This window comes from Rhinoraja longicauda, chromosome 9 (genome assembly GCF_053455715.1).
Source record: "Rhinoraja longicauda isolate Sanriku21f chromosome 9, sRhiLon1.1, whole genome shotgun sequence".
In the NCBI taxonomy this organism is placed as follows: domain Eukaryota; kingdom Metazoa; phylum Chordata; class Chondrichthyes; order Rajiformes; family Arhynchobatidae; genus Rhinoraja; species Rhinoraja longicauda.
In genome coordinates, this window is record NC_135961.1 from 46109038 (window position 1) to 46134751 (window position 25714).

At 40.5% G+C, this 25714-nt stretch overlaps 1 protein-coding gene across 3 annotated transcripts in view; it reads left to right on the forward strand.

The window, feature by feature from the left end:
* Positions 1–24117, forward strand: part of ttc13 (tetratricopeptide repeat domain 13) — a 69161-nt gene extending 45044 nt beyond the window's left edge. For 2 of the 3 annotated variants that reach the window (XM_078405381.1, XM_078405379.1), the window contains exons 12-23: positions 601–757; positions 2350–2480; positions 5436–5568; positions 8585–8677; positions 10412–10495; positions 12670–12754; positions 14637–14746; positions 15352–15487; positions 17037–17116; positions 19047–19125; positions 21721–21800; positions 22715–24117. In XM_078405381.1, coding sequence (XP_078261507.1) covers positions 601–757; positions 2350–2480; positions 5436–5568; positions 8585–8677; positions 10412–10495; positions 12670–12754; positions 14637–14746; positions 15352–15487; positions 17037–17116; positions 19047–19125; positions 21721–21800; positions 22715–22829 — 1283 coding nt within the window. In that variant the 3' untranslated portion in view covers positions 22830–24117. The remainder of the gene's footprint in view (positions 1–600; positions 758–2349; positions 2481–5435; positions 5569–8584; positions 8678–10411; positions 10496–12669; positions 12755–14636; positions 14747–15351; positions 15488–17036; positions 17117–19046; positions 19126–21720; positions 21801–22714) is intronic. The other variant, XM_078405380.1, reaches the window with a different exon arrangement.
* The last annotated feature ends 1597 nt before the right edge of the window (positions 24118–25714 follow it).

Sequence of the window (25714 nt, forward strand, 5' to 3'; positions counted from 1 at the left end):
CATCTGCTCTAATCCCATTTTCCCCACATTAGGACCATATCCTTCCATGCCTTGCCTATTCAAGTGCTTGTGTCGTTTAAACATGGTCTTTTTATCTGATTCTACCACCTCTTCTGGCAATGAGTTCCAGATATCAACCACTCTGGGTGTAGAAAATGTACCATTCTTCTTAAACCTTTGGCCTCTTGTTTTCAATACTATGGGGAAACATTATCAGATCAACCCTTACCCTCCTTTCCCTCAGAGAAAATTAACTCAGCCATCCAATTTCTTCCCTTAACTCAAGTCCTCCAATTCAGGCAATACCCTTGTGAATCTCCTCTGCAATCTTTCCAGTGCAACTACATCCTTCCTAATGGGTGAAGAGCAAAACTCCACATGGTACTCCAAGTGCAATCTAACCAGTGTTCTGTAAAGTTACAAATAGGTCAGTAACTTGTGTTTCAGCAAACTATTTTGATTTCGTTATCTGAAGTCTTGACAATCAGAGTGGCTATGTTATAGTGTCTTAAATGGACTGGAAATTTGTGTGAATTCTATTCATTATTCTGAATTAGTGAGAATGCTTTTGTATGGTTAAATTTGCCTAATCCTTTGCAGAATATTCACGTTACTTACATGCACACCTCGATGTGCCAGTGACGGAGTACAATATAGATGTTGATCTACCTGGCAATTTCAAGGATCACTGGGCTAAGAACCTTCCTTTCCTTATTGAAGACTATGAAGAACAACCAGGATTACAGCCTCATATAAAGTAAGTTTAATTAAACAGAATTGCTATTTTACAAAATTGCTGATCTGTTGATGTTTTGTTTCCTTGGCCAAGCTTTTAATTGGGCGTGCCTAATGTCCAAGGCTGGAACTGTGAAAGATAACTATTAAATGAAACTGAAAAACATAGTTAAACTGTCCATAAAAGAAATAAGAAATAAGAACAGATGACTAACTATTTACAGTCGTTGATGGAATTCCAAAGATTTACAACCCTTTTGTGAAGATATTTCACTTTATCTTAATCCTAATGGGATAATTCTTGTGCTGAGATTGCCTCCGGTGAAAAAAGATGATTTCTAATGAACCGCCAAAAGGACCTAAAGGAGATCAAAATGCTGTTATTTAACATATGTTGGTGGAGGGGATAAAGAGCATTGAGAGCACACGACTTAAAGGAAAATAAATATAGACTAACCAGATTGATTAAAATCTTGTGAGAAAACCATCATGATGCAAAGATTCACAGGTCTGTTTATTGTCACGTGTACCAATTAAAGTACAGTGATATTTTTTTTGCGATCAAACAAATCAGAAGAATGTCCAGAAATTCCTGTTTTCCTCTTCCCTCCCATCATCAGTGCCACACTCTCCAGAGTAAATATTTGGATATGGAATATTAAGGCATCCCAGAATGCTCAATACATTTATCCAGTGTAGACAGAGGAAGTGAGATATGTGGGCAAATGGATTCGGAGGGAACAGGGACCAATCTCTTTTTTTGGTGGTTTTAGTTAAGTAAAGGATATACAAGCATTGGGAGCTGACCAAAAGACATTCACTAGGCTAATTCCTGGGGTGAGTGGGTTGTTCTGTCACGAGCAGCTATAGAAATTTGATATTCTTTGGAGTTTGGAACAATGACGGTTGATCTTATTGAAGTATTTCAAAGTATTAAAAAACAGTGCTGGAGTAACTTAGAGTAATCCTCTGGGTTACTCCAGCACTGTTTTTTTAAATATCTTTAGAGCATCTCTGGAGTACAAATTTAGATGATGTTCAAGAAAAAGCTGGAAGAGAAGATGGGCAGGACAAGGTCTGGCAGACAATCAGTTGATACAGGTGAGGGGGTTATTGATAGGAATATGGTGGACAAGGGCCTGAGTGAAAAGACAGAAGGTGCAAGACAAAAGGACTGGAGAGTTGTGAATTGTGAACCTTGAGGAAGGAATGTAGGGGAAGGTGAGAAATAGATGCAAGTCCAGGTGGGGCACAGGATAGAGGGGAATAGTTGAGGGAAGCAAGGAGGTGTAGATGAGATATGAAGTTTGAGGCAGATCAGCCATAATCGCATTGACTAGGAGGAAGTAACGGTACAGGGGCAGCTTTGGAGGGGGATGTGTCCTCTTCCTGCTTTTATGTTAAAAAAGAATGCACAATGGTAAATCAAAAGAATCCCTGCTCCGAACATTAGCACATTGGAAAAATGTCATTGCACATGTTATTGGCAGTAAAGAGAAGAGTGTTTATTGAGATGGGCCTAGTGAAATAGGTTCATATATGCTGCGAATGTCATCCCTTTTGAATATTAAGATATGCAAGTTCTTGTAAGTAATATGCTGATGTTCTTTACAGGGATGTTCTGCCTCAGAAATTTGAGAGTTACAGTGAAGATGTGCAAGGGCTAATTTGCACTGCAGACCGCTTGGGTTCACTTATGCAATATGCCACACCAGGCTTTCTTCCAAACAAAAGGATACATAGAGGTGAGCTGGAAAATGCTGAGGAATTTGTGAATTTCTGAATAGTTTGTATGCTCCTTTCAACCCCTTGAATCTACCTCTCTTGTTGATGAAGTGAACTATGTAATTTGATGTGTTAAGTGTAACGTTTTAAGGTTATCACAATGCAGGGTGTTCTGATTTGGAATTTTGCTGAAAAGATTGCTGGTTCAGCCAGTTGCCCATATGCTCAATAGTAACTTTCAAAATTTAAACTCGGGTAGCTCTAACAGAAATAGCTGATGCCTCATGTTTTTTCTGTCACTACAATTCTTTTGCAAGTATTTAGCTCTCCGTGCTAAAGTCTCGGCACGGAACAACCTCCTGCGATGCTTGGCTGGATCGTCATGGGGTGCCAGGACATCTACTCTTTGAACCAGTGCTCTTGCACTCGTGTACAGCGCCGCTGAGTACGCCACCCCAGCATGGTGTCGCAGCGCTCATACCAGCAAGCTAGACGCCACCCTCAACGACACCATGCGGATCATCACTGGCTGCCTACGCCCTACTCCGACGGATCTCCTGCCGGTGCTCGCAGGTATCGCACCAGCCAAGCTTCGCAGCGAGTTCTTCACTCATAGGCTGGTGTGCAAGGCCCCATCGGATGCCAAACATCTTTTGCACCACCTCGCCCAGGATTCGCAGCAACTGGGACCTCAACGCCTGTCATCTCGTCACCCTTTCTCCCGTCATGCAGCGACCCTCTGTGGCTCCGGTTTCAACATATTAGGAGCATGGAGAACCAGCTGGGAACAGACATCGCGACCTCCTCAATTTACTGTCGCACCGAACACCACAGCCCCACCCGGCTCGGACATGCCCCGCAAAGAGTGGGTCGCCCTGAACCGGCTCCGCACAGGGGTCGGCCGGTTCAACGCCAACATGCATCGTTGGGGGGTTGCGTCCATCAGCAGCCTGCGTGTGTGGAGCAGACCAGCAAACAGCGCAGCACGTCATTTTCAACTGCACTGTCCTCCGTCCCCCTGGTGGAGGGGTAGACCTCACGGCCCTTGACAACAGCACATTGCACTGGCTACAGCGCCTGGAGGGCGTTACTTAATTTCTGCTGCCTCAAACGCAAGAAGAAGAAGAAGGTAACTATGCAGTGATTGAAGTGTGTACATGTACATATATCAACACCATTAATCAGCTGTGTTCAAAAGTGGCCGGCAACTTCAAGTTTAACAATAAACATCTATGACTTTTAACAATGAGTTTTCATTTCTTGGCATCAGTGTACACTATACCATTGAAACCTCCGCAGCTATAAATCCATGTATCTGAGCTGTTCTGTCTGCTATTTTTCATTACTGTCATACATTTGAACCTTTCATTAAATGTCTGAAATGGCGCCAGCAATGGCGGTCTCGCCAACAGTCTGTCTGTCCTTTCTTTCTTTGTGTTTAAATAGAATGTGTTAAATGTATATTTTAGCTTGTTTTATTTGGGGGGTTGGGGGAAACTTATTCTAATTTCTTACCTCGACGGAAATGCAAATTATTTTTCCGTGTCGTATCATCGTCAGCACTGCGGCCTCACATCGAGGAGTTGGCGGTCTTTGTTGGAGACCGACTTTTGAGAGCTCCACCGCAGGTGCCTACGGGACTTTAACATCGTGGAGCCCCGCGATCCCTGCGCCAGGGATTGACCTCGATGCTCCAACCGTGGGTGCTTGAGGATATACATCACGGAGCCCGCGATCTCTGGTCAGAGACCGACTTCGGGAACTGTGGCTTGTTGCTTTTTTTCCTGTATGGTAATTTGCATATCACTATACTTTAATTCGTACATGTGACAATAAAAGACCTTTGAAATTTGACTTTGCCTTCAACACCTGTTATTGATTTATGTTTTTTGTATCTTTTTAAAGTAAAGCTGTTTTTATTTTCCCCATGCCATGGAATTTTAACCATGCATTGATGTTTCTACAAAACATCTATTTCCGGGACCTGACTGGTTCTGATTTTTACATCTACAAAGTAATTGATAACCCTTTGTTGATAGCATTGCTTTCATGAGGGGCTGCACTATTAGACCATTCTGTGCAATTTTCTGTGTATCTTCTGAACATAATCTTTGTAGAAATTGTGCGTATTGTTGGTTTCTCACAAGCACTTGCAAAAAGCTGAAGATTTTCCATTGATTGAATAAAATACGTGATGGGCTTGACCTTTGCTCCGAGGTACGAACTCACATTTTGCTACTTGACTATTCCAAAGCTCTCCTGACCAGACTCCTTACTTCTATCCTTGTCCTACTAAGCTCACCCCAAGCCCTGCTGTTCATATCCTCATGTTCTGTCAAACCCTGGTGGCCAGATGAGGAACATTTCAATTAAAGAAATTCCATCCTTATTTTTAAATATTTCTTTGGTCTTGTCATTCTTTACCTCTGTAAGCTCCAGGTTTCCAAACCTCTGAGAATTTTGTTCTTGCTCATCCCAGCAGTGTGGATTTGCTTTAAGCTGCTGAGATCCTACCCTATTCTGCCCTTCCACTACCCACCCAAAGAAAATCCTCTCTGCCACTCCACTCCAAGAAACGATCCTCTTTGACCAAGGTTGTGGTCATCTCTCCGAGTAATTCCTCATGTCAAATCTTGATAATGGCCCTGTGAAGAACCTTGAACAAATTAACTACATTAAAGGAACTACATGTGCATGGTTTTTCACTGTTCTCTAGTTTCTAATTTATGCCTTTAGGTAAGGGGAATGCTATGGAAAAATTGCTTGGTTTTCTGAGGTATGACTGTTACATAAAATCTCCAGAAGATTGGGCTGGGATGTGAAGAGCCCACTTAAAGAGTTGCCAGCATTGTTCGTTCATTTGCGCAGTGCAGAGGAAAGGAATAAAATAATCAATCCCACCAAGAAATGCATTTAAATATTTATGACAGAACATTTTTTATAATCAGTTGTGTCTTTTTATTATATGTTTGCAGCTATGGGACTCGCAACATTAGAAATTATGCAGGTTATACAACGAACATGGGCAAATTCAAAAATCCGTGTTGCTGGCAAAACCAGAGTGATGCAATGGAAGGACATGTTTGATATTGCTGTGAAATGGAGGAGGTAATGGCGTAATGAGGTTTGGTGGGATCATACTAAGATGGAGATAGTAATTGTGTGTGACATAACACAAACAATCAATGCTCACACAAATCACAACACTGCAGTGGCTAAATAATTATAGTTATGAAGAATTGTAAGAGAGCCTGAACATGAATTTAAAAGCAGAATTAGTAAGATGGATTGGTTGTGCTAAAAACAAGTTCCATTATTGGAATTGTCTACAAAGGCACTTTCTGGTTAAAGATGTCTGAAGGGTATTATTTTTAACTCTAGATTATTTTTTAAACTGCGCGTGATGTAAAAGTGCAAGTGCAAAAACTATTTACTATGCAATTGGAGTCTGCTTATTAAAATAATGATGCTTCTTTCAGAATAGTGCCTTTGAAAAGTGCCAATTCTTGTAGAATGATTTCATCAGTGCGTAAGTTTTGAAGTTTCTGCTACCGGCGGCACGGTAGCGCAGCGGTAGAGTTGCTGCTTTACAACGAATGCAGCGCCGGAGACTCAGGTTCGATCCTGACTACGGGTGCTGCACTGTAAGGAGTTTGTACGTTCTCCCCGTGACCTGCGTGGGTTTTCTCCGAGATCTTCGGTTTCCTCCCACACTCCAAAGACGTACAGGTATGTAGGTTAATTGGCTGGGTAAATGTAAAAATTGTCCCTAGTGGGTGTAGGATAGTGTTAATGTACGGGGATCGCTGGGCGGCACGGACTTGGAGGGCCGAAAAGGCCTGTTTCCGGCTGTATATATATGATATGATATGATAATATTGGCTGACGTCTCCAGTGATGTTGTGTGTCTGTCAATGGGCAAGTGTTCAGACAAGAGGATTAGCACTATATGCTTGGGATGCTAGGAAGGGAAATATTTCATTTGCATATTTGTTAACAGCAAGAGTTGAGTGATTCTTGCTGTTAACAAATATGGCTATTAGATGAGGACTGATGGTATGACCAACATGGAACAAGATCCTCCAAATCAATTATCTAGCCTTAAACAAAACATGGAACCAACAAGGTCAGGGAGCTGAATTATGGTTCAGAGGCTGTGTGGAAGAAAAGTGTTTCAATTCATCGTGCACTGGTGTTGGCACTGGGGAAGGGGGGAGCTCTTCCCTTGGCCTGCACTTCACCTGAATCAAACTGGGTCCAGTGAATCAATAATTGGGTTTAGATGAGACTGTACGCTAAATAGTAGAGAAATGGGAGAAGGATTCTGATGAGGGGAGTTTTCGAAGGTTAAAAAGGAAGGTTCGGCAGTTGTGTGCTTACAGAAATGAGTAATGATAACCCGAGTCGAAAAAGGAGGGATAGAGCATGTAAACAAGAGATTACAGTCATTACTAGAAAAAATAGTACAAAGGGCATTGTAGTCTCTTTCGCTAAATGCATGCAGCATTCATAACAGAGTAAAGGAACTCTTTGTGTTAATAGAAGCACTAGTAAAACTCATTTAATTGGGAATCCTTAGAATTTTGTAAAATCTAGTAATCACGCATCAGATGATTGGATGTTCCTCGTATTAATACCCAATAAAATATTGCATTTACTATCTAGTGACACAGTTAAAGAATGTGGATGGTGGATCAGGAATGATTTCATAACCATCCTGGAACAAAAACCTCAAAACGAAATATGGAATCAACAAGATCATAATTGAACTTGTGGTTCAGAGATTGGTGTAGAATTTTATTTTTACATATTATAGGGTAGTATAATAAATTGGCCAATGAACCTAGTAAGTTTAAAGGGAGTGGGAAATACCTAAGCACACTGGATCCCAGCTCCAACTGTAAACCTACTGACAGGCTTCATGCTTCATCCATGGTGTTCTAGATGCCAACCCTGGTACTGGTTACACACCTGGCCCACAGTCTGGAGCCTGGCCTTGCCTACACTCAGCTGGGATCACTGGATCCCAGCTCCAGCTTACTGACATTCTTTATCCATGGTGTTCAGGATGCTAACCCTCAGCTCTGGCTGCACACCCTGCTTGTACTCTCAACGTCTGGCTCACGTTTGGGTCCTGTGAGTCAGTTGGATGCCAAAGCATCAAGATTTCTGAAGAACTGGATGCCAAATTATCCCCAGAATTATTGTAAATGGTTAAGATCTGATGGTCATTATAGAGACATTGTTTGACAAATGATTGTGTCAGGAATGAATTTATCCAGGATACTTGCCTTTCAGAAAGGAAAGGCAAAAAGGGAAAGTAAGAAAGGATAGGAGGAAGGCCTTGGAGTGTTTCCTAACACTCCCAAGTTAATGTGCAGGTGAAGCAAACAGTTGACATCACAAATGAGATGTTGGCCTTTATTGCAAGGGAATTTGAATAGGAGAGTCTTCCTGAGATTGCAGAGTGTTAGTGAGACAGAGTTGACTTGTGATTGCATAAAATATATAAATTATTTGAGGCGGATGCAGTCGTTTTGTTTTGCTGGCTGGGGTACAGTCTCAAAGGATGCAGATTCAGAATGGGGGCATGAAATAGCTCATCGAGAAGGTAATGCATCTTTGGAAGAGCCCACGGGGGCTGTGGAGACTTGGTTGCTGACCATCAAGATAGATGGATCTTTTTATTTATTAAACAAATTTAAAGTTAATGCAGGAAAATTTGGCTGAATTTGAAAGATGAGGTATAATGTTTATGGACAGCAGAATGGGGATGGTGGGTCGATTGTCCCACTCAGCATCTCTTTGTGTTTTTGTAATGCATTACTTAGCAGGAGGTGCTGCCCTCGGGAAAGAATTAAGATTAATATGTTATTTCAATATAAAGTAGATAATGGCCAATTTCTGGATGTATCAAGAATATAATTTGCAGATGCTGCAAGAAACCCCCCCCCCCCCCGTGTGCCCTTCAACAGACCATTGGTTGTGCAGCATTTATTTATTTTACCAACAAAGTCTTTTTCTATTGAGTGCTATGCTGCCAGGTTTGGATGGAGTATTGATAAGCAAGTGGTTGGAAGGTTGTCATAAATTAACTTAGCTTTCCTTTGCATTTTGACCTTAGGATTGCGGATCCAGATCAGCCAGTACTGTGGTTGGACCAAATGCCACCTCAAAGCCTCAGCCGTGGCTTCAATAATCATATAAACCTTATCAGGTACATCTTCATTTTGCTGAAAAAAATGATTGAGAGAGACATTTTGGCCAAAGAGAACTTCACTCTGTGCATTGTGCCATGGAACTTTGTCCACGCAGGCGGTTAAGGGGATTAGGTACATGAGAACCCCACCATCTCTAAATTGCACACAATTCTTCACTGTACCTGATCTAAATCCTGGATCTCCCTACCCTATAGCACCGTGGGAGTAAATTCACTGTCAAGCAGAGGTGACAATCGACAACTTATGGCAACAAAGAACAGATTTGACCATTTTTGTAGGTGCTATCATTCACGTGACATTCAACAGAGAAAAAACCTACATAGTAGGCAAACATAACAAAGTTATGTCTGAATGTTGTCTTGGTCATGTTGAATGCAGGCATGGGTTTCTTCATTTAGTGGGGAGATATCAAATTGCTGTTGTTGTCCTTCAAAGCACAGACTATGGAGCCTTCTATTCCTGCGGCTTTTGAGTAGGGTAATGCAGAATTTCCTGGTTGAAACCGTGCCAGATTAGCTCCCCGTGCCCTGACAGTGTGGCTCCTATCGCCTAAGCAACCCATTCCCATATGTGCATATGTTTCTTATATGTTGATTTGTGATTGACTTGCTTGATCCTACCCGTTTAATGATGACTGCTCCTTGTTCAATGGCTTCGGTGAATAAATCCAATATCAGCACAACACGATCTTTCAGAACAACTGGTGATACATGCAAGTGAATGGGAGCATTGCTTTCAATATGATGCACAGGTTACAACTGTACATGTGTAGGAAGGAACTGCAGATGCTGGTTTAAACTGAAGATAGACACAAAATACTGGCGTTTAGTTTACAGTTTAGAGAGATGCAGCGCAGAAGCAAGCCCTTCGGCCTACCGAGTCTGCACTGACCAGCGATCCCCGCACATTAACACTATCCTACACACACGAGGAACAATTTACACATACACCAAACCAATTAACCTACATACTAGTACGTCTTTGGAGTGTGGGAGGAAACCAAAGATCTCGGAGAAAACCCACGCAGGTCACGGGGAGAATGTACAAACTCCGTACAGACAGCACCCGTAGTCGGGATCGACCCCGGGTCTCTGGCGCTGCAAGAGAAACTCAGCAGGACAGGCAGTATCTCTGACTATAGTTTGAAGGTCTTGACCTGAAATGTCACCCATCCCTTCTCTCCAGAGATGCTGTTTGTCCCGCTGAGTTACTCCAGTATTTTGTCGCTCTTCAGTTACAAATGTACATCCTATATATCATGGCCTTGAAATGAAATAAAAACACAGTGCGTTTCCCAAGCTCAGAATGTAGTCAGTGGAGTACTTTTGAGGTATAGTTACAGTTGTAATGTTAGAAATTGTCAAGAAAGCTGAAAACAAACAGCTTGCAACATTGTGGGCATTGGACAATTTTCCTCCTGCTTTAAATCTATGAGGTGAAATTCCAAAACTAACCAGTACATTGCAAAGGAAAGTAAGTGAATGTGAAGGAGGTATTCGTAGGCATTTAATGAGTAACATAAACTATCATGTTTGTTACCTGAAGACAGAACAATTTCCTTTCAGTTCTGAGTGATTTCCTAGTATACAGAAACCTAGCAGTAGGTATTTTGTATTTCCTGGTGGTTTTCTAACTTTACATAACCACAGTCAAATTTATCTGAAGCTCGTTGGTTGTGTAAATATTGTCTGTATATGACCATTAATATATATTTTTTTCTCTTCCCGCAGGGGTCAAATCATTAACATGCGGTACCTGGCATATTTTGACAAAATACTGAATTTTATAAAAGACAGAATACTTGTTTATCATGGGTAATTCACTTTCCTTTTATTTTGCAGAGTTAAATTAACTATGAGCATTCAAATATTAATTTTAATCAGGCATTTATTTGACAAAATGGTGACCCAAAAATGATACGTTCTATAGTTTACCAAAGTAGAACCATGTTATAACTTTCCATGATTATGCAACAGACACAAGCCTTACTATGGATCCATATACGCACCACCCACTGTGTGAAGACTTGTCCCTCGGGTCTCAAGTCTTTCCCCTCTCACCTTAAACTTATGCCATTTATTCAGGGCTCATTTACCCAAGGGAAAAAGACTGACCATTCCGCCTCATCTATGCCTGAATATTTTGTATACCTCTGTGAAGTCGCCCCTAAGCCGCCTCCATTCCAGCGAATAAAGTCCCAGCCTTCCATAACCCTTCCCTGTAAACTCAAGCCCGCAAGTCCAGGTAACATCCTGGTTAGTCTCTTCTACACCCTTTCCAAATGCATGTCATATTTCCTGTAGCTGGTGACCAGAACTGCTCACAGTACTCCAGTGTGGTTCCAACAGCATTTCATACAGCTAAAGTCTGAACTCCTGTATTCTGTACCCTTACTGATGAAGGAAAGTATGTCCCCACTCTGTCCACCTGTGTCACCACTTTCAGCAAATTGTACCCATCTGACTCTGCAAGACTACGCATTCCATGGCCCTATTATTTACTGTGAAGACTTACCTTGGCTTGACACGCCACAATGCATCACCTCACTCTTGTTAAATTCCATCTGCCATTGTTTGGCCCACTTCCTTACTTGATCCAGATACTTAGTAATCTTCGATTGTCTTGCTCAGTGTCCACTACTACTAATTTTGGTGTCATCCACAAATTCACAAACTATGTTAACTGTATTGTCATCCAAATCCTGAATACAGACATAAATAACAGTGGACCCGGCAGTCCCTGCGGCACCCCGCTGGTCACAGGCCTAAAATATAAAGAAACAATCATCAACTAACAACCTCTGCCTTCTCCACAAAGCTAATGTTTTATCCAGTTTGCTAGGTCACTGGATCCCAAGGGATCCAACCACCCCCTGCCCTTGTTGATCCTCTTGGTGACATCTTCAACAATTTTGTGTAAGACGATTTCCCAGGCACATGATTTCCCAGGCACAAAGTCCTTGCCTATTCAAGTGCTGGTAGATCCTACCCCTCAGATTTAGTGATTTACCTACCACTATTGATGGGCTTACTGGCCTGTAGTTCTTAAATAAAAGTACATTAACTATCCTCTAGTCTTCTAATACCTCGCCCGTGGCTAAAAATGATAGAAATATCTCTGCCAACTTTGTGCAGTTTAAAAATATCTTTCAGTAACTCCAACTTTTGCCCCTGCATTTCCAAAGTACTTGATTATCAAATGAGCTGAAAATGCAGCAAATACCTTTTGCGTTCAAATGGAATAAATATGCTGGTCGTGTTGTTGCATGATTTGCAGTGTTTTCATGGGGTTTGTATTGGGTGGTTATACATTTGAAGGGATTTTCCCAAATGTTTCATTCATCCTCTGGATTGAAGTATATTTTTTATGTCCGTGATCTGTATCCAAAGAAAACAGCTTTTTGCACAGAGCTACCTGATTTTAAGAAAGGAGTGTTGATGGACTATTTTATTAAGAGATACGTCCTACATCTTCCTTGCTTAGTATGCCCATTCATTGATGATCAGGAAACTTTTTTTCTATTCTTAATGAAAATGAGCACTCTTCACATTGGCCACATCACTGACCATCAGTCTGAATTGGCATTTTCTGGCCTGTTTGGCTTGGTTTAGAGTGTTGCTGTTATCAAGCAGATCATGAAGTGGTTTCATTTCACACTGGTCGATCAAATGATTTATTTGGCAATGTGAAGTATCTTGGATCACACCATGTTCCATACCATCTACTGGACTAATTTCTATCTGATGGAAGGATTTCCCCCAGAGTGTTTCACTGCTTACTGTTGCTTTGGTTTTTTTGTCCATTTTCCCCTCCTCTTGCAGCTGTTAGAGGGGGAAAGGAAGGAATGTTTACGCGCAAAGCTGACCTTTTCATGCTTTTCAGATTTATAGTTGTATGGTTTTTAAGAATGTAGAAAATGAATAGATATTAGAATAGTTGTAATCAAGCAACCATTTTGAAAAAGTAACTTTTTCCTCCTCCTCTCTAGTGCAAACAATCCCAAAGGACTTTCAGAAGTGAGGAATGCCCTGGAGAAAGTAAAAAAAGTGGAAGACCTTCTCCCAATCATGAAAGTAATTTTGCTAAGGAAAATGCTTTTGCTTTAAAAATAGTTTATGCTTGAATAATCTAGAAACGTCATTAAAACGTAGCAGCCTATGGGACTAGGAATCTGTTTAGATAAAGATAAGTAAATGCAAAATGATTTTACTCGTATCTATTTCCATGTTATCTCTAAATGCTTTGCCCTGTTTCAATCTGGGTTTCATGTCTCCTGATGAATCCTAAAATCAAAGAAAATTCACGTGTAAAGGAGATTATTCAGTCTACTCTGTCTGTTCTGTTCCTAGCCTAATCCCACTTCCATAGTCCTACACTTCATGTGAAACATCACTATTTACAGCCAGCCAGCACACCATGCTTATTAAAATAAGCTACCATTAAAGAAATAATTAATTATGCAGTTTTTTACTTTTTGAAACTCTTCCCCAGAGGACAACAGAAGTCTTCTTAGGCCTCCTCGGCCATGGATGAAACAGAAGTAGACATTGAATATTTTAAAGATGGAGATAGATAGACTTTTGATAAGCAAGAGGGTGAAAAGTTGTTCGAATAGACCGAATGCAGAACTATGGGACTAGGAATCCCAGAAGATGCAATAAGGCTGCAGGGTGACTTGGACAGGTTGTGTGAGTGGGCGGATACATGGCAGATGCAGTTTAATGTAGATAAGTGTGAGGTTATTCACTTTGGAAGTAAGAATAGAAAGGCAGGTTATTATCTGAATGGTGTCAAGTTAGGAAGAGGGGATGTTCAACGAGATCTGGGTGTCCTAGTGCATCAGTCACTGAAAGGAAGCATGCAGGTACAGCAGGCAGTGAAGAAAGCCAATGGAATGTTGGCCTTCATAACAAGAGGAGTTGAGTATAGGAGCAAAGAGGTCCTTCTACAGTTGTACCGGGCCCTGTTGAGACCGCACCTGGAGTACTGTGTGCAGTTTTGGTCTCCAAATTTGAGGAAGGATATTCTTGCTATTGAGGGCGTGCAGCGTAGGTTCACTAGGTTAATTCCCGGAATGGCGGGACTGTCGTATGTTGAAAGGCTGGAGCAATTAGGCTTGTATACACTGGAATTTAGAAGGATGAGGGGGGATCTTATTGAAACATATAAGATAATTAGGGGATTGGACACATTAGAGGCAGGAAACATGTTCCCAATGTTGGGGGAGTCCAGAACAAGGGGCCACAGTTTAAGAATAAGGGGTAGGCCATTTAGAACGGAGATGAGGAAGAACTTTTTCAGTCAGAGAGTGGTGAAGGTGTGGAATTCTCTGCCTCAGAAGGCAGTGGAGGCCAGTTCGTTGGATGCTTTCAAGAGAGAGCTGGATAGAGCTCTTAAGGATAGCGGAGTGAGGGGGTATGGGGAGAAGGCAGGAACGGGGTACTGATTGAGAGTGATCAGCCATGATCGCATTGAATGGCGGTGCTGGCTCGAAGGGCTGAATGGCCTACTCCTGCACCTATTGTCTATTGTCTAAGGTTACAGTCAGATCAACCATGATTTTGTTCGTAGCAGAGCAGGCGTGAGAGTCTTATTCCTGCTCCTAATTTGTATATCAAATTCTTCAAGTATTCATCCAAGCATTATTCAAATGTGATTAGGGTGTCTGCCTCTAACATCCTTTCAGGCAATGATCCTAACCATGATCTGGATGAAAATAATATTTCCACCACTCCTCAGCTTTCTACCAATTAATTTAAATCCAAGCTCCTGGAAATATATCCTTCCTATTTAATTAATTTAGGTACCACATAATTTTATGCACATCAGTTAAATCTTTTCTTTTCCAAAGAATAGGGCTTCTGCTTCTGTATTCTTAATGGTGTTGTACAGAATCTGGGTGTAATCTTTAAATTATCCCCTGGTAATCTTTATATTTATTCTTTCTTTTGGAAGCAGTTCAACAGTAAAACCAGAGATGGTTTCACTGTAAACACAAAGGTGCCCAGTTTAAAATTTCAAGGGAAGGAGTATGACGGATTCACCATCACAATAACTGGTGACAGGTAGGTTGACCTACACAAGTGAAATTAATAGTTTGTATGAGGTTTGGTTTTTTAATTCACATTTTAATTACCCTTCAATTGGAAAGGCTTGTCTGTCAAATTAAAAGCCAAAAATGGGGCTTTGAAAATAAATTGGAATGAGTAAATAAACTGGAGGACAGCTTTTGACAAACTACATGACATATCCTCTTAAATTATCTGAGGAATGGGTCCGAGAATAATTGACCAAATCTGGGCTGGACAGATATTGCCATTACTTTCTGTTCTGTGCCTGAGTGCTGAGAATTTTGACCTGGTTTCTTAGGAATGTAGGTTTCTCACATTAATCAGCGTGGCCAATCTCCGTACATGAAAGTTGTGGAGAACGGGGGTATTGAGCTCGTGCAGATGTGTGCGTAAATTGTTGGGACTGAGCTATAGACACATTATATAGGGTGTGGTACAGAATTTACCCCAAAATAGGTGTGCTGCCAATTACACTGGATGCATGTCCCATCGCTGTGTTGAAAGCAATAAAGTTTGATTCTTAAATTTTCAACCTAAAGTTGGGAAGAAGAAATTAAAAAATTGAGTGATTCCTTTCCTTTCTCTGCCCTTTATGTCAGAGTTGGCAACATGCTGTTTTCAGTGGAAACTCAGACAACTGAGGAGCGGACTCAGCAATATCACGATGAAATAGAAGCACTGTACAAGGACCTTAGCAGCAAAGGAAAGGCACTGATACTTTCCACTGAGCTTGGGGTAAGATTGTTTTGCTTAAAATTACATTTTTTTTCAAGCTGTACATCTAGAAGTATTACTAGTTACAATGTTCTGAAAATGGTTGGTTATATATTCAAAAGATGGATAAAAATGTCTTTTTCACTCAATGGTTTGTTTGGGATAACTGAAATAACCTCAAATTCCCCAAACAATCTTCTTAAAATGTTAAAATTGTGAAGGAGATTGAGGTAATTTTAGTGATTACAGCAATAATTTCATTCATGAGGAAAATCAAAGATTTATTAACGGTGATTAAAATCATCAGTTGCCTGTGGTCATCTTGCAGCATGAATGAAATCTCTCTGAGCGTCCATTGATTCATTATTTACAACTTTTATTAGTTTGTAGAAGTCAGTCAGTAATTTGAATTTTGTTCAATATTCACTTGGAGATCATATTGAACAAATGTTTGGATATGTGGGGATGTTACTTTGAAACCACTGTTTGGTTTGGTGAAACGACCTACCATGGCTGTTTTAAATTGTAGATTCTAATCTGTATTATTAGTGTGTACAAAGCAGTAATAACAATTATTTGGGTGGCTGGGTTGAATGCTAGTCAATGACAGAGAACTGTAGCAGTTTTGGGCCTCCATATCTGAGGAAGGATGTGTTGGCTTTGGAGATGGTCCAGAGGAGATATATGAGAATGATCACAGGGATGATTGGGTTAAAGTATGAGGAGCTTTTGATGATTCTGCACCTGTACTCGCTGGAGTTTAGTGTAATGAGGAAAATCTCATTGAAACCTACCGATAATGAAAGGCCTAGATAGTGGATGTGGAGAGACTGTTTCCAGTAGTGGGAGAGTCTAGGACCAGAGGGCACAGCCTCGGAATAAAAGGAAGTACCTTTAGAATGGAGGTGGGGAGGAATTTCTTTAGCCAGAGGGTGATGAATTTGTGAAATCCATTGCCACAGATGGTGGTGGAGGCCAAGTCATTGGGTATTTGTAAAGTGGAGATCAATAGGTTCTTGATTAGTAAGCATGTCAAAGGTTAGGGGAAGGAAAACGGGCTTGAAAAGGAAAGATAGATCAGCCATGATTGAATGGTGGAGAAGACTTGATGGGCTGAATGGTCTACTTCTCCTATGTCTTATGAACTTATAATAATTTCTGAATCACTCTTGAGATCCAGCTAACTCAATAGTAACGAGAACTTATACGTTCTCCCCGTGACCTGCATGGGTTTTCTCCAAAGACATTCAAGTTTGTAGGTTAATTGGCTTGGTATAATTGTAAATTATCCCTAGTGTGCGTAGGATAATATTAATGTGCGGGAATCGCTGGTCAGTGCGGACTCGATGGGTCGAAGGGCCTGTATCTCTAAACTAAACAAGACCTTTCAGGAGATTTCCCATGTACTGTGACCATAGAATATATTGAAACAAAAACATAGGCCAATACACCATCAAAATCACACGTGAAACCACTGTGCTTGTCACAAGAACTATGCCTAGTCTGTCTTTAAATGATTATAATGATGCAGTTTTAAGCAGTATTTCTGGTTTTGTTTTATCTTTAACAGGAAGCCGATGCAGTGTGCAACCTAATCATTTCTTTAGTGTATTACTTTTACAATCTAATGCCTCTCTCAAGAGGATCCAGGTTAGTGGAGTATAACCTATTTTAATGTTTTTTTGTAAAGAGTAACTGCAAAAATTGATAAACTGAATGGGAAGTATGTTCCAAACAATTTGCTCGGCAATTTGTTTCTAAACCGAGAGTCATGCAGCATAGAACAGGACCTTTGGTCACCATGTTCATGCTGACCATCAACTCTTTGCTAATCCCACTTGCTAGCACTTGGTCCATAGTTTTCTATGCCTTGATGATTCAAATGCTCATCTGGCTCCTACCTTAGTGCTGTGAGGACACTTGCTTCCATCTCGCCCCCCAAGCAATGTATTCCAAATTCTAACTGTCCTCCAGGTGAAATAATTCCTGTTGTTTTGCCCACTTTGCCCACTCCCTCCCGCCACTGCTTCCTTCCCTGGAGTCGCAGAAATCTTCCACCTTGGTTTCCGGGGGAGAAGACGGAGGGGGAAAGCGGCGCAGTGGACAAAGCAATTGCTGACAGGAAGAGGCTGCAGTTAGTGAGAAGGGAGGGAGCTGCACGGTGAGTGTGCGTATCCTGTAGGTGGCGGCGACATGTTGAAAACGCTGTCATCGAGGGGTTACAACGTGAGCCGCATTGATCCGACTGTGCGGCAGCAGGTGAACAAGGGCTCAGTGGTGCCGATCTGTACCTAGTTTAAGGGTGAAACAACCCAAAGCGCTGGAGTAACTCAGTGGGTCAGGCAGCATATCTGGAGAACATTGATATGTGACATTTCATGCCAGGACCCTTCAGGGCTGAATGGCCTACTCCTGCACCTATTGTCTATTGTCTATTGTAACCAGCAACTGCAATTCTTTGTTTCTACCTAGTCTTAAGATGATTCCGACTTGCGTTAAATCTGATTTACTTAAGGGTTTATCGAACATAATCCTTACTTAAGTTGGAAAATGTCTGTACTCTAACTCATTACATATGCTATTGATGAATTTCTAATTCTTTTAATAACTTTAGGATGTTTTTTAATAATATTTTACTCATGGGAGGCAAAAGACTTACCATGAAAATGAATTTGTGAAATAAGTCCGTTTCATATTTTTTTGGTGCTGGGAATGCTTTGTGCAAATCTAATTCATTGCTTACTTTGAAGTGGATGAAGTTTCCACTTTATATTGCTCACAAAACTTCTCATCTTCCCCATCTTTTCTGAAAAAATCCCGAAAATCTTAACCACGTTAAACGTTTAAATCTAGTCACTTTTGTAAAGTAGGAAATGCATTATGTTGCCCGCATAGCAAACTCCCATGAACAGCAACGTTAAATTATTTTAGAAATGTTCTCTGAAAGACAAATATTGGCCCGGATTCTGGGGATAGCAATACAGATTTTGTTTTTCAAAATAATGCCATTGAATTTTTAACGGCCATCTGAGAGAGCAAATGGTACGATACGATAAAACTTTATTTATCCCCGGAGGGAAAATGGTCTGCAAACAGTCCCAACAAAATTTGAAATTAAAAGTGAAAACAAAAGAAAAAGACAAGCGACTGTTGGCTGGCTGCCGTGTGCCCAGCACAGCCTTCATTGGAACAAATGAACAGACAAAAAAACACAGACTTATCCTCTGGACAGAGGGTTATAAACCAGAGTGCCCTCCCCCACACCGGGTCACCCTTTGTTCTCCCAATGTCCCTCACGGTCCCACCATGCCAGGTCCCCACTGTCTTCTCCCCCCTCGCGTTCATTGACCGCGAGGCCCCGTTGCCACCAGCCCAGGGATACACCTCCCACAGTGTCGTTGACTACCAGTTGACTATTTTTCTGCTCAAGTGGCATGTTACCGAGGCAGATTGTGAAACAAGAACCTGAGACAGTCAGGACAAGTCCCTGATATTTTTTGCCGAACCCTGCAGAATTATATTATGCTGTAAAATGTGTTGAATTCTGCTGTGTTCTAATGAATTGTGCTTTATTTTCCAGCGTAGTAGCATATTCAGTCATTATGGGAGCACTAATGGCTAGTGGAAAAGAGATCACAGGGAAAATCCCCAAAGGAAAAGTAAGCTGAATGTGCTAGAATAAATTAATCAATTGTGGGCCTTTTCTCGACATTGTGTTTAGCCTGGAAGTTTAAAAGACTTTTATGCACAATTAATTTCAAAATATACTTTAGGCATATTTTTCTTCATGTAGACACAAGGAACTGCGGATGCTTGTTTACAAAGTAAAATGCAAAATGCTGGAATAATTCAGCAGGTCAGGCAGGACATGTGGAAAACATGGAAAGGCAATGTTTAGGGTCTGGTCACTTGATCAGACTGAAGAATGATCCCGACCCGAGACATCGCCTATCCATATTCAGAGATGCTGCCTGACCTGCTGTGTTATTCCAGCAATTTGTGACCATATTTATCCTTTTCTTCGGGATGTATGGACGTTAGCAAGGCCTTTGAAAAGGTCTAGCATGATAGCCTAGTCTGGAAGGTTAGAGTGCAAGGAATCCAAGGTGATCTAGCTAATTGGATTCAAAATTGGCGTGGGGGAAGGAGTCAAAGGGTATTTGTGGACAATTTTTCTGATTTGGAGGCCTGTTACCAATGGAGTGCCCCAAGGGTAGATGCTGTTATTTGTAATTTACATTATCGATTTGAATGACAATATAACATTAACATTGTTAGTAAATTTACAGATGACACCAAAATTGATAACGTAGTAGACAATAAGGAAGGCTGTCCGTTTACAACAGGATCTAGATTAGTTGGGAAGGTGTGCCAAGGAATGACAAATGGAATATAACTCTGACGTGTTGTACTTTGCATGTCAAACCAGGGCTGGATTTGAACAGAGAAATATTTGGGGGGGGGGGGGGGAAGAGTATTGAGTACAAAAGTAGGGACATCATGATGCAACTGTACATGTCGTTATGAGACAACACGAGGAGTACTTTGTGCAGTTCTGGAAGGATATCGTTGTTGGAAAGTGCAAAAGAGATTCGCCAGTATATTGAATTATAAAGAGAGGTTGGATAGGTTGGAACATTTATTTTTGTAGCGCAGCCAGCTGAGGGGTAACGTTATTGAAGTTCACAAGATCATGAAGGGTATGGATAAAGTGAACACACAAAGTCTTTTTTTCCATGGGAGAGGATTTTAAAACTAGAGGACATGGACTTAAGATGAGGGGGAAAACATTTAAGAGGGACATTATGGACAACCTTTTCACTCAGGACTGTATCTAGAATGAGCTGCCAGAGGACGCTATGGAATCGGATTCAATTACTATTTTTAAAGGACATTTGTAAGATGTATAAATAGAAAGAGTTTCTAGGTCTGTGGGCCAAATGCAGGCAAAAGACAACTTGGTTGGCATACTTGACTAGTCCCATTTGCCTGCATTTGGCCCACATGGATAGGGCAGAAGAGAATAGCTGATTGAAGTAGCGACACACTGCTCTGGTGTTAAGCTGCTCGACCATTTTCATTGAACAGAAGGCAAGGTGATTTTTATCTCAATTGGGTCCTGCTTTTTGTCTTGCCCTTTGCATGGAAACGCTTCAGCATCGAGGTGAACAGCAGCTGAACTGGCAAATAATTGACCGCCCCGGTATGCTGCCATATCTGACAATGATCCTAATCTTCAGTCGTCAAAAAGACAGGAAGACAAATTGTAATATCTTACATTATGTACAAGGCTCCCCAAGGAGCAGTCTAAAAGATGTCGAGGGCCTGAGCTATAGAGAAAGATTTTGCAGGCTGGGAGTTAATTCCTTGGAGCGCAAGAATCTGAGGGATGATCTTTTCGATCTTATCATGTGGGAAATAGATTGGGTGAATGCACGGACTCTTCCCAGAGTAGGGGAATCAACAACCAGAGGGTATAGTTTTAAGGTAAGAGGGGCAAGATTTAATAGGAACTTCAGGGGCATCTTTTTCATTCCAAGGGTGGTGGGTATATGGAACAAGCTGCCAGAGGAGCTAGTTGAGGTGGGTACTATAACAGCATTTAAAAGACACTTGAGTAGGTGAATTAGAAATGTTTAGAGGGATATGGGCCAGATGCTGACAAATGGGATTGGCTTAGATGGGATATCTTGGCCGGCAAGGAATTGGTGTGCTGCATGATTCTATTTATAAATTATACAAGTTCTGGATCAGTTCATTACTAGAGACAGTTCTGTTAAAACATGCGGGTCCTTCTTCTTCTCACAGCTCTTTGCATATTTACTTAACAAGTTTACTTTGTGCAGGCTAATGTAGGGTAATTTTACCCTGCAATTGGCTTCCCTCCTGTTTTAGTTGACGTTTTCTTGGGTTGTGGTAACATGGTGATTTCTGCTTCATGTTCATTAATGTGCTTCATCCCCAGATATAGTTGCAAACTGATTTGAAGTTTTCAATTGTAGGACATTTCTACCAGTGAAGTGTGAGTGCTAAGAACAGCACTTTCAAATTGAAAATGCTGCAAAATTCAGTTGTAGGCAACACAGCAAGTCTAATCTTGTTTCAGCTGTGTTGCTTGATTATAGAGGGTTCAAAGCAGCCCATCCATGTTTGGGCAACTAGGCGTGGGTTAAACATTTGACCTTTATTTTAATCAATCCTTGTTGGATAAATGTATTAAATGGTAATTTTAATAATGGTTTTATCCTTTTCAGTTAGTAGATTTTGAAGCTATGACAACTCCAAGCCCGGAGGCATTCAGTAAAATAGGAAAAAGCTGGATGAACTTGAAAAGGTGAGGAATTTAGGAATAAACATTAGATTCTTCGGTTTAATGGCAATGGCTCCCATCAAAATAAATCAACAGGTTAATCCTGTACAATGTTTGGTACAATTTGCAATCACACAGTCCATTAACACAGAATAACTTGTACCAACTCTCACTATGTAGTTTTGTGTACAATATGGAAACCTGTAATTATTTAAAAGTTGTCTTAATGTATGGGTCCATGCTGATTTAATTTGGTAAAAAATCTAATTTGGAAGTGTTGTCATCAGGTAGTAGATTAATTCTTGTCATACTTTGAGAGCTTTGTATCACACTTGGTGCATAATTCAATTACAATTCACATTTCAATGAATATGCCAAGGAGCTCCTCGATGGTGCACTGCACGAGGAAGTCAACACTAAACAAGCTTCCTGATTTTGTCTGAGTTGACTAGAGGGGTGAATAATTTCAATGACCGGGTCAATTGCAAGTCAAAGTATATAATCCTCAGATGATATCAGCCTGAAAAGGGGTGGATGGGTGGGTGGAATGGTTTGTTAATTCTGCCATCTAGTAATAAATTCGCACTCATTTCTTTTTGTAATATATGAATAAAATTTTAGTCCTTATGTAAATATTTCCTCTCCCTTTAATATTCATGTTTTTCAATGAGATACCCATTATCTTCACAAGCAGAAGGAAAAAGTAAGAATTGTTTGCTGGTGCACAGAATAATTGAATGTAATCTTTGTATCACTGAATACTACAAATACCAAAGGAGATGAATCATCACTGGTTCACTCAAAGCTGATGCTTGAGTGGTTACTACATTTTTGAAAGAAAATGCATTCTCAATTATGAATTGTTTTAAACATAAATGAAATTACTGATGCAATAAATAACATAATATTATTGCTTATTTTATTATTTTTTCCTTTAGCTTGCCGGCATCATACTCCAGTCTTCCAGCTGTGTTGGATACTTTTCCAACAAAAAGAACAATGATAGAAGCACTTAACACGGACACATCTTCTCATTGTCCCAAAAACTCATAGGAATGTCTGAAGGCAAAGTGCAGGCTGTGCTTCACATTAAGTTATTTTTATAATAAAAAAAGATGTAAACGAATGAGGTCCATTTTGATTTTTTGGTACTTTTTAATACTGCTTAATTTAATATTTGGAAAAGAAACCTCAGAACTTCATTATTATAAAAAGAATGGGTGTTGATCATTCCTTACTAGGATATTAGAAAGGTTCAGTACTTAAAGAATGTGTTGACAACATAAAGAGACTACTACCTGGCTATATGATATGCAAGCAATTTTCTCGGCGAACAAAATACTGTAACTTATTTTCCAATCTGGCCCTTTCAAACAAACATTGATTAACCGCATCATGTATAGTGCTGCAAGAATTATCAAAAGTGTTTCCACGTATATCTCTTCCTACTTTGCTTGGCTAATAAATGTTCCCTAAAACAGCTGTAGATTTAGTGGATGAGATACTGGTTTGGTTTATTGCTTTTTGGTGGTTTGGCTTCAGCAGACCATCATAATTTGCAGGGATATTGTGAAGTTGCTGGATCTGTAACTTAAATTATTTTCAATTTATCTTCTTGAGGGGCCTCTAGTTAAAACAGCTTAACAAATAATTGAGGGTGTAAGAGTTTCATAAACAATACTGTTGGAGCTTCAAAGTGGCCTCTGGTACATCTTAGTCAGGAATACCTCCATTAATATAGATTTATTTTGGGGTTACAATTTCTGTTAAACCCCTGCCTGGTGGTAGGCTAAACAAAGGAGTTAAAGTCTTCAGCTTTGTATGAACAGCAACTGAAAACTGGGACATGTTTACTTAGAAAAGTGCAATGTGTTTACTGCAAAGCAACCATTTTTGACATATCTGAGCCTTTATCAATATGTATATTTTCATTTAAAGAAATGATTTTATTTGAATTCCTAGTTGATTGACATTTTGTTTTGTTGCCTGTACACCATTTTTAAATGCATTTTGTCTTAAATTATGTGCTTCAATAAAGGGGAACTGTACCTACCCCACAGAACAAAATTTTCTGTCCAACCATCTTCCATGGTATTCGATCTTCCACTGACACAAATTCATTTTTTGTGCTTTTCTCAATGCCACTGCAATTCAGTTTTAAATTTGCACTATATTTTCTTACTGTTTTTTGCAGAAACCTAATTACAAATATGCTTTTCTTCTACGTTATGGTAGAGCTACCAGTGGTATTCTGTATGTGCTTTGTTTACTTAAAATTCTATGTTCATGTTATCAAACATTTTCTAAGGGATCAGTTTTGTCTTATTAAAAATGCTTTCAATCTGGAGTTGCTTTTTACAGTCTCTAATGTTTTGACTAATGTTGAGTGATGGATAATGAACTGTGGCAACTAGGATAGTAGCTGATTAAATAGCTTCTCTTTGCACCTCTTTCTGTATTGATCCATGAGAATCTACTGGTGAGTCATGTTCATTAAAAATCATGGTCTTCCAAGAGAATGTAGTCCCACAATGCTGTGGGCACCGACAATGAAGGACTAGTTACATATTTCCACATCGGGATGATGTGTCATCTGGAGGGGGAACATGTTCTCGTTTATCTGCTGCCCATGTGCTTGATGGTTGAGATTGCAGTTTGGGAGCTGCTGTTGGAGTAGCCTGGACAAGTAAATACAGTGCATTTTATAGATTCTACTTTCTGTAGTCACAGCAGACTTGGTGAAGGGGATGAATCTTTAGGGTGATGGATGGGGTACTAATCAAGCAGACTATTTAGTCATGGATGGTGCTGGGCACATTGGGTGTTTTTAGAGCTGCACGTGTCCAAGTAAGTTGTGGATATTTCCTTACGATACTTTGAAGATGATGGAGACTTTGGGGTATCGGACGGTAAGTCATTTGCCAGGGAATAACTTGGCCTTAGACCTGTTCTTGTAGCAACAATATTTATTTGGCTAGTCCAGTTGAGTTTCTAGTTCATGGTGACCTACAGGATGTTTAAGTGGGACATTTGACGTTAGAAATCAAAGGTAAATGGTTAGATTTTACTGTTGGAAATGGTAATTCCCTGCACTTCCTGTGAATGTCTCTTGCCAGTTATCTGCCCATGTGTGAACGTGCATCTAGGTCTTGCTACATGCAGGTATGTACTGCTTCATTTGTAGGAGTTGTGAATACAATTAAGGACAATGCAAAGATTTTCCTTCGGTCATGTAAAAAAATGGAGGTGATTTATTAAACAACAGAGGATCGGGCCTTTGGCATTGTCTTTAGGAGGTCCCGAGGTGAAGACCTGGTTCGGAAACAGAAAGCTGAATAACAACCATGACCATCTTTTGTTATGTAAGGTGTACTCCAACCAATGGAGTGTTTTGATGCCCAATTACTTCAATTTTATCTAGTCTTGAAGCTTCATAGTTCAGATTGCTTTGCTAAATAAAAATAATATTCTGGCCCAGATTACATGGGGGAAAATAAATTTTTGCACAAGGCATTGGGCAGGATTTCTGCTTGCATGTGCATGGTAGTCTTAAAATTGTTTTTCTTGACTACTCCCAATGTGTTGAATTCATTATGTACTCTTGCCAGATAGAGGTGAGAACGTGGAATTGCTTACAAGGATTAGCACAGGGCCGGACCCATAGCAGAAGCGTCCATGTCATGGGGCTGGAAACTGGAAGTGTCCTGAGCTAATTCTGCTACCACCATCATCTACTATACAAGTGATTGATGGCTCCCACTGATTGTCACCTGAAGCTTGCGTCCTTTTCAGGACAGACGATGACAGTGATGTAACATTTGAAACATAGATGATGGACACTAAAGAAGAAGCACAGGGCCATGTGGATGTATTTGAGGGAAATACAGATGAACACGAGTCAAAAAGGAAGAGAATAATGCTGATATAAGGGGCAAGTT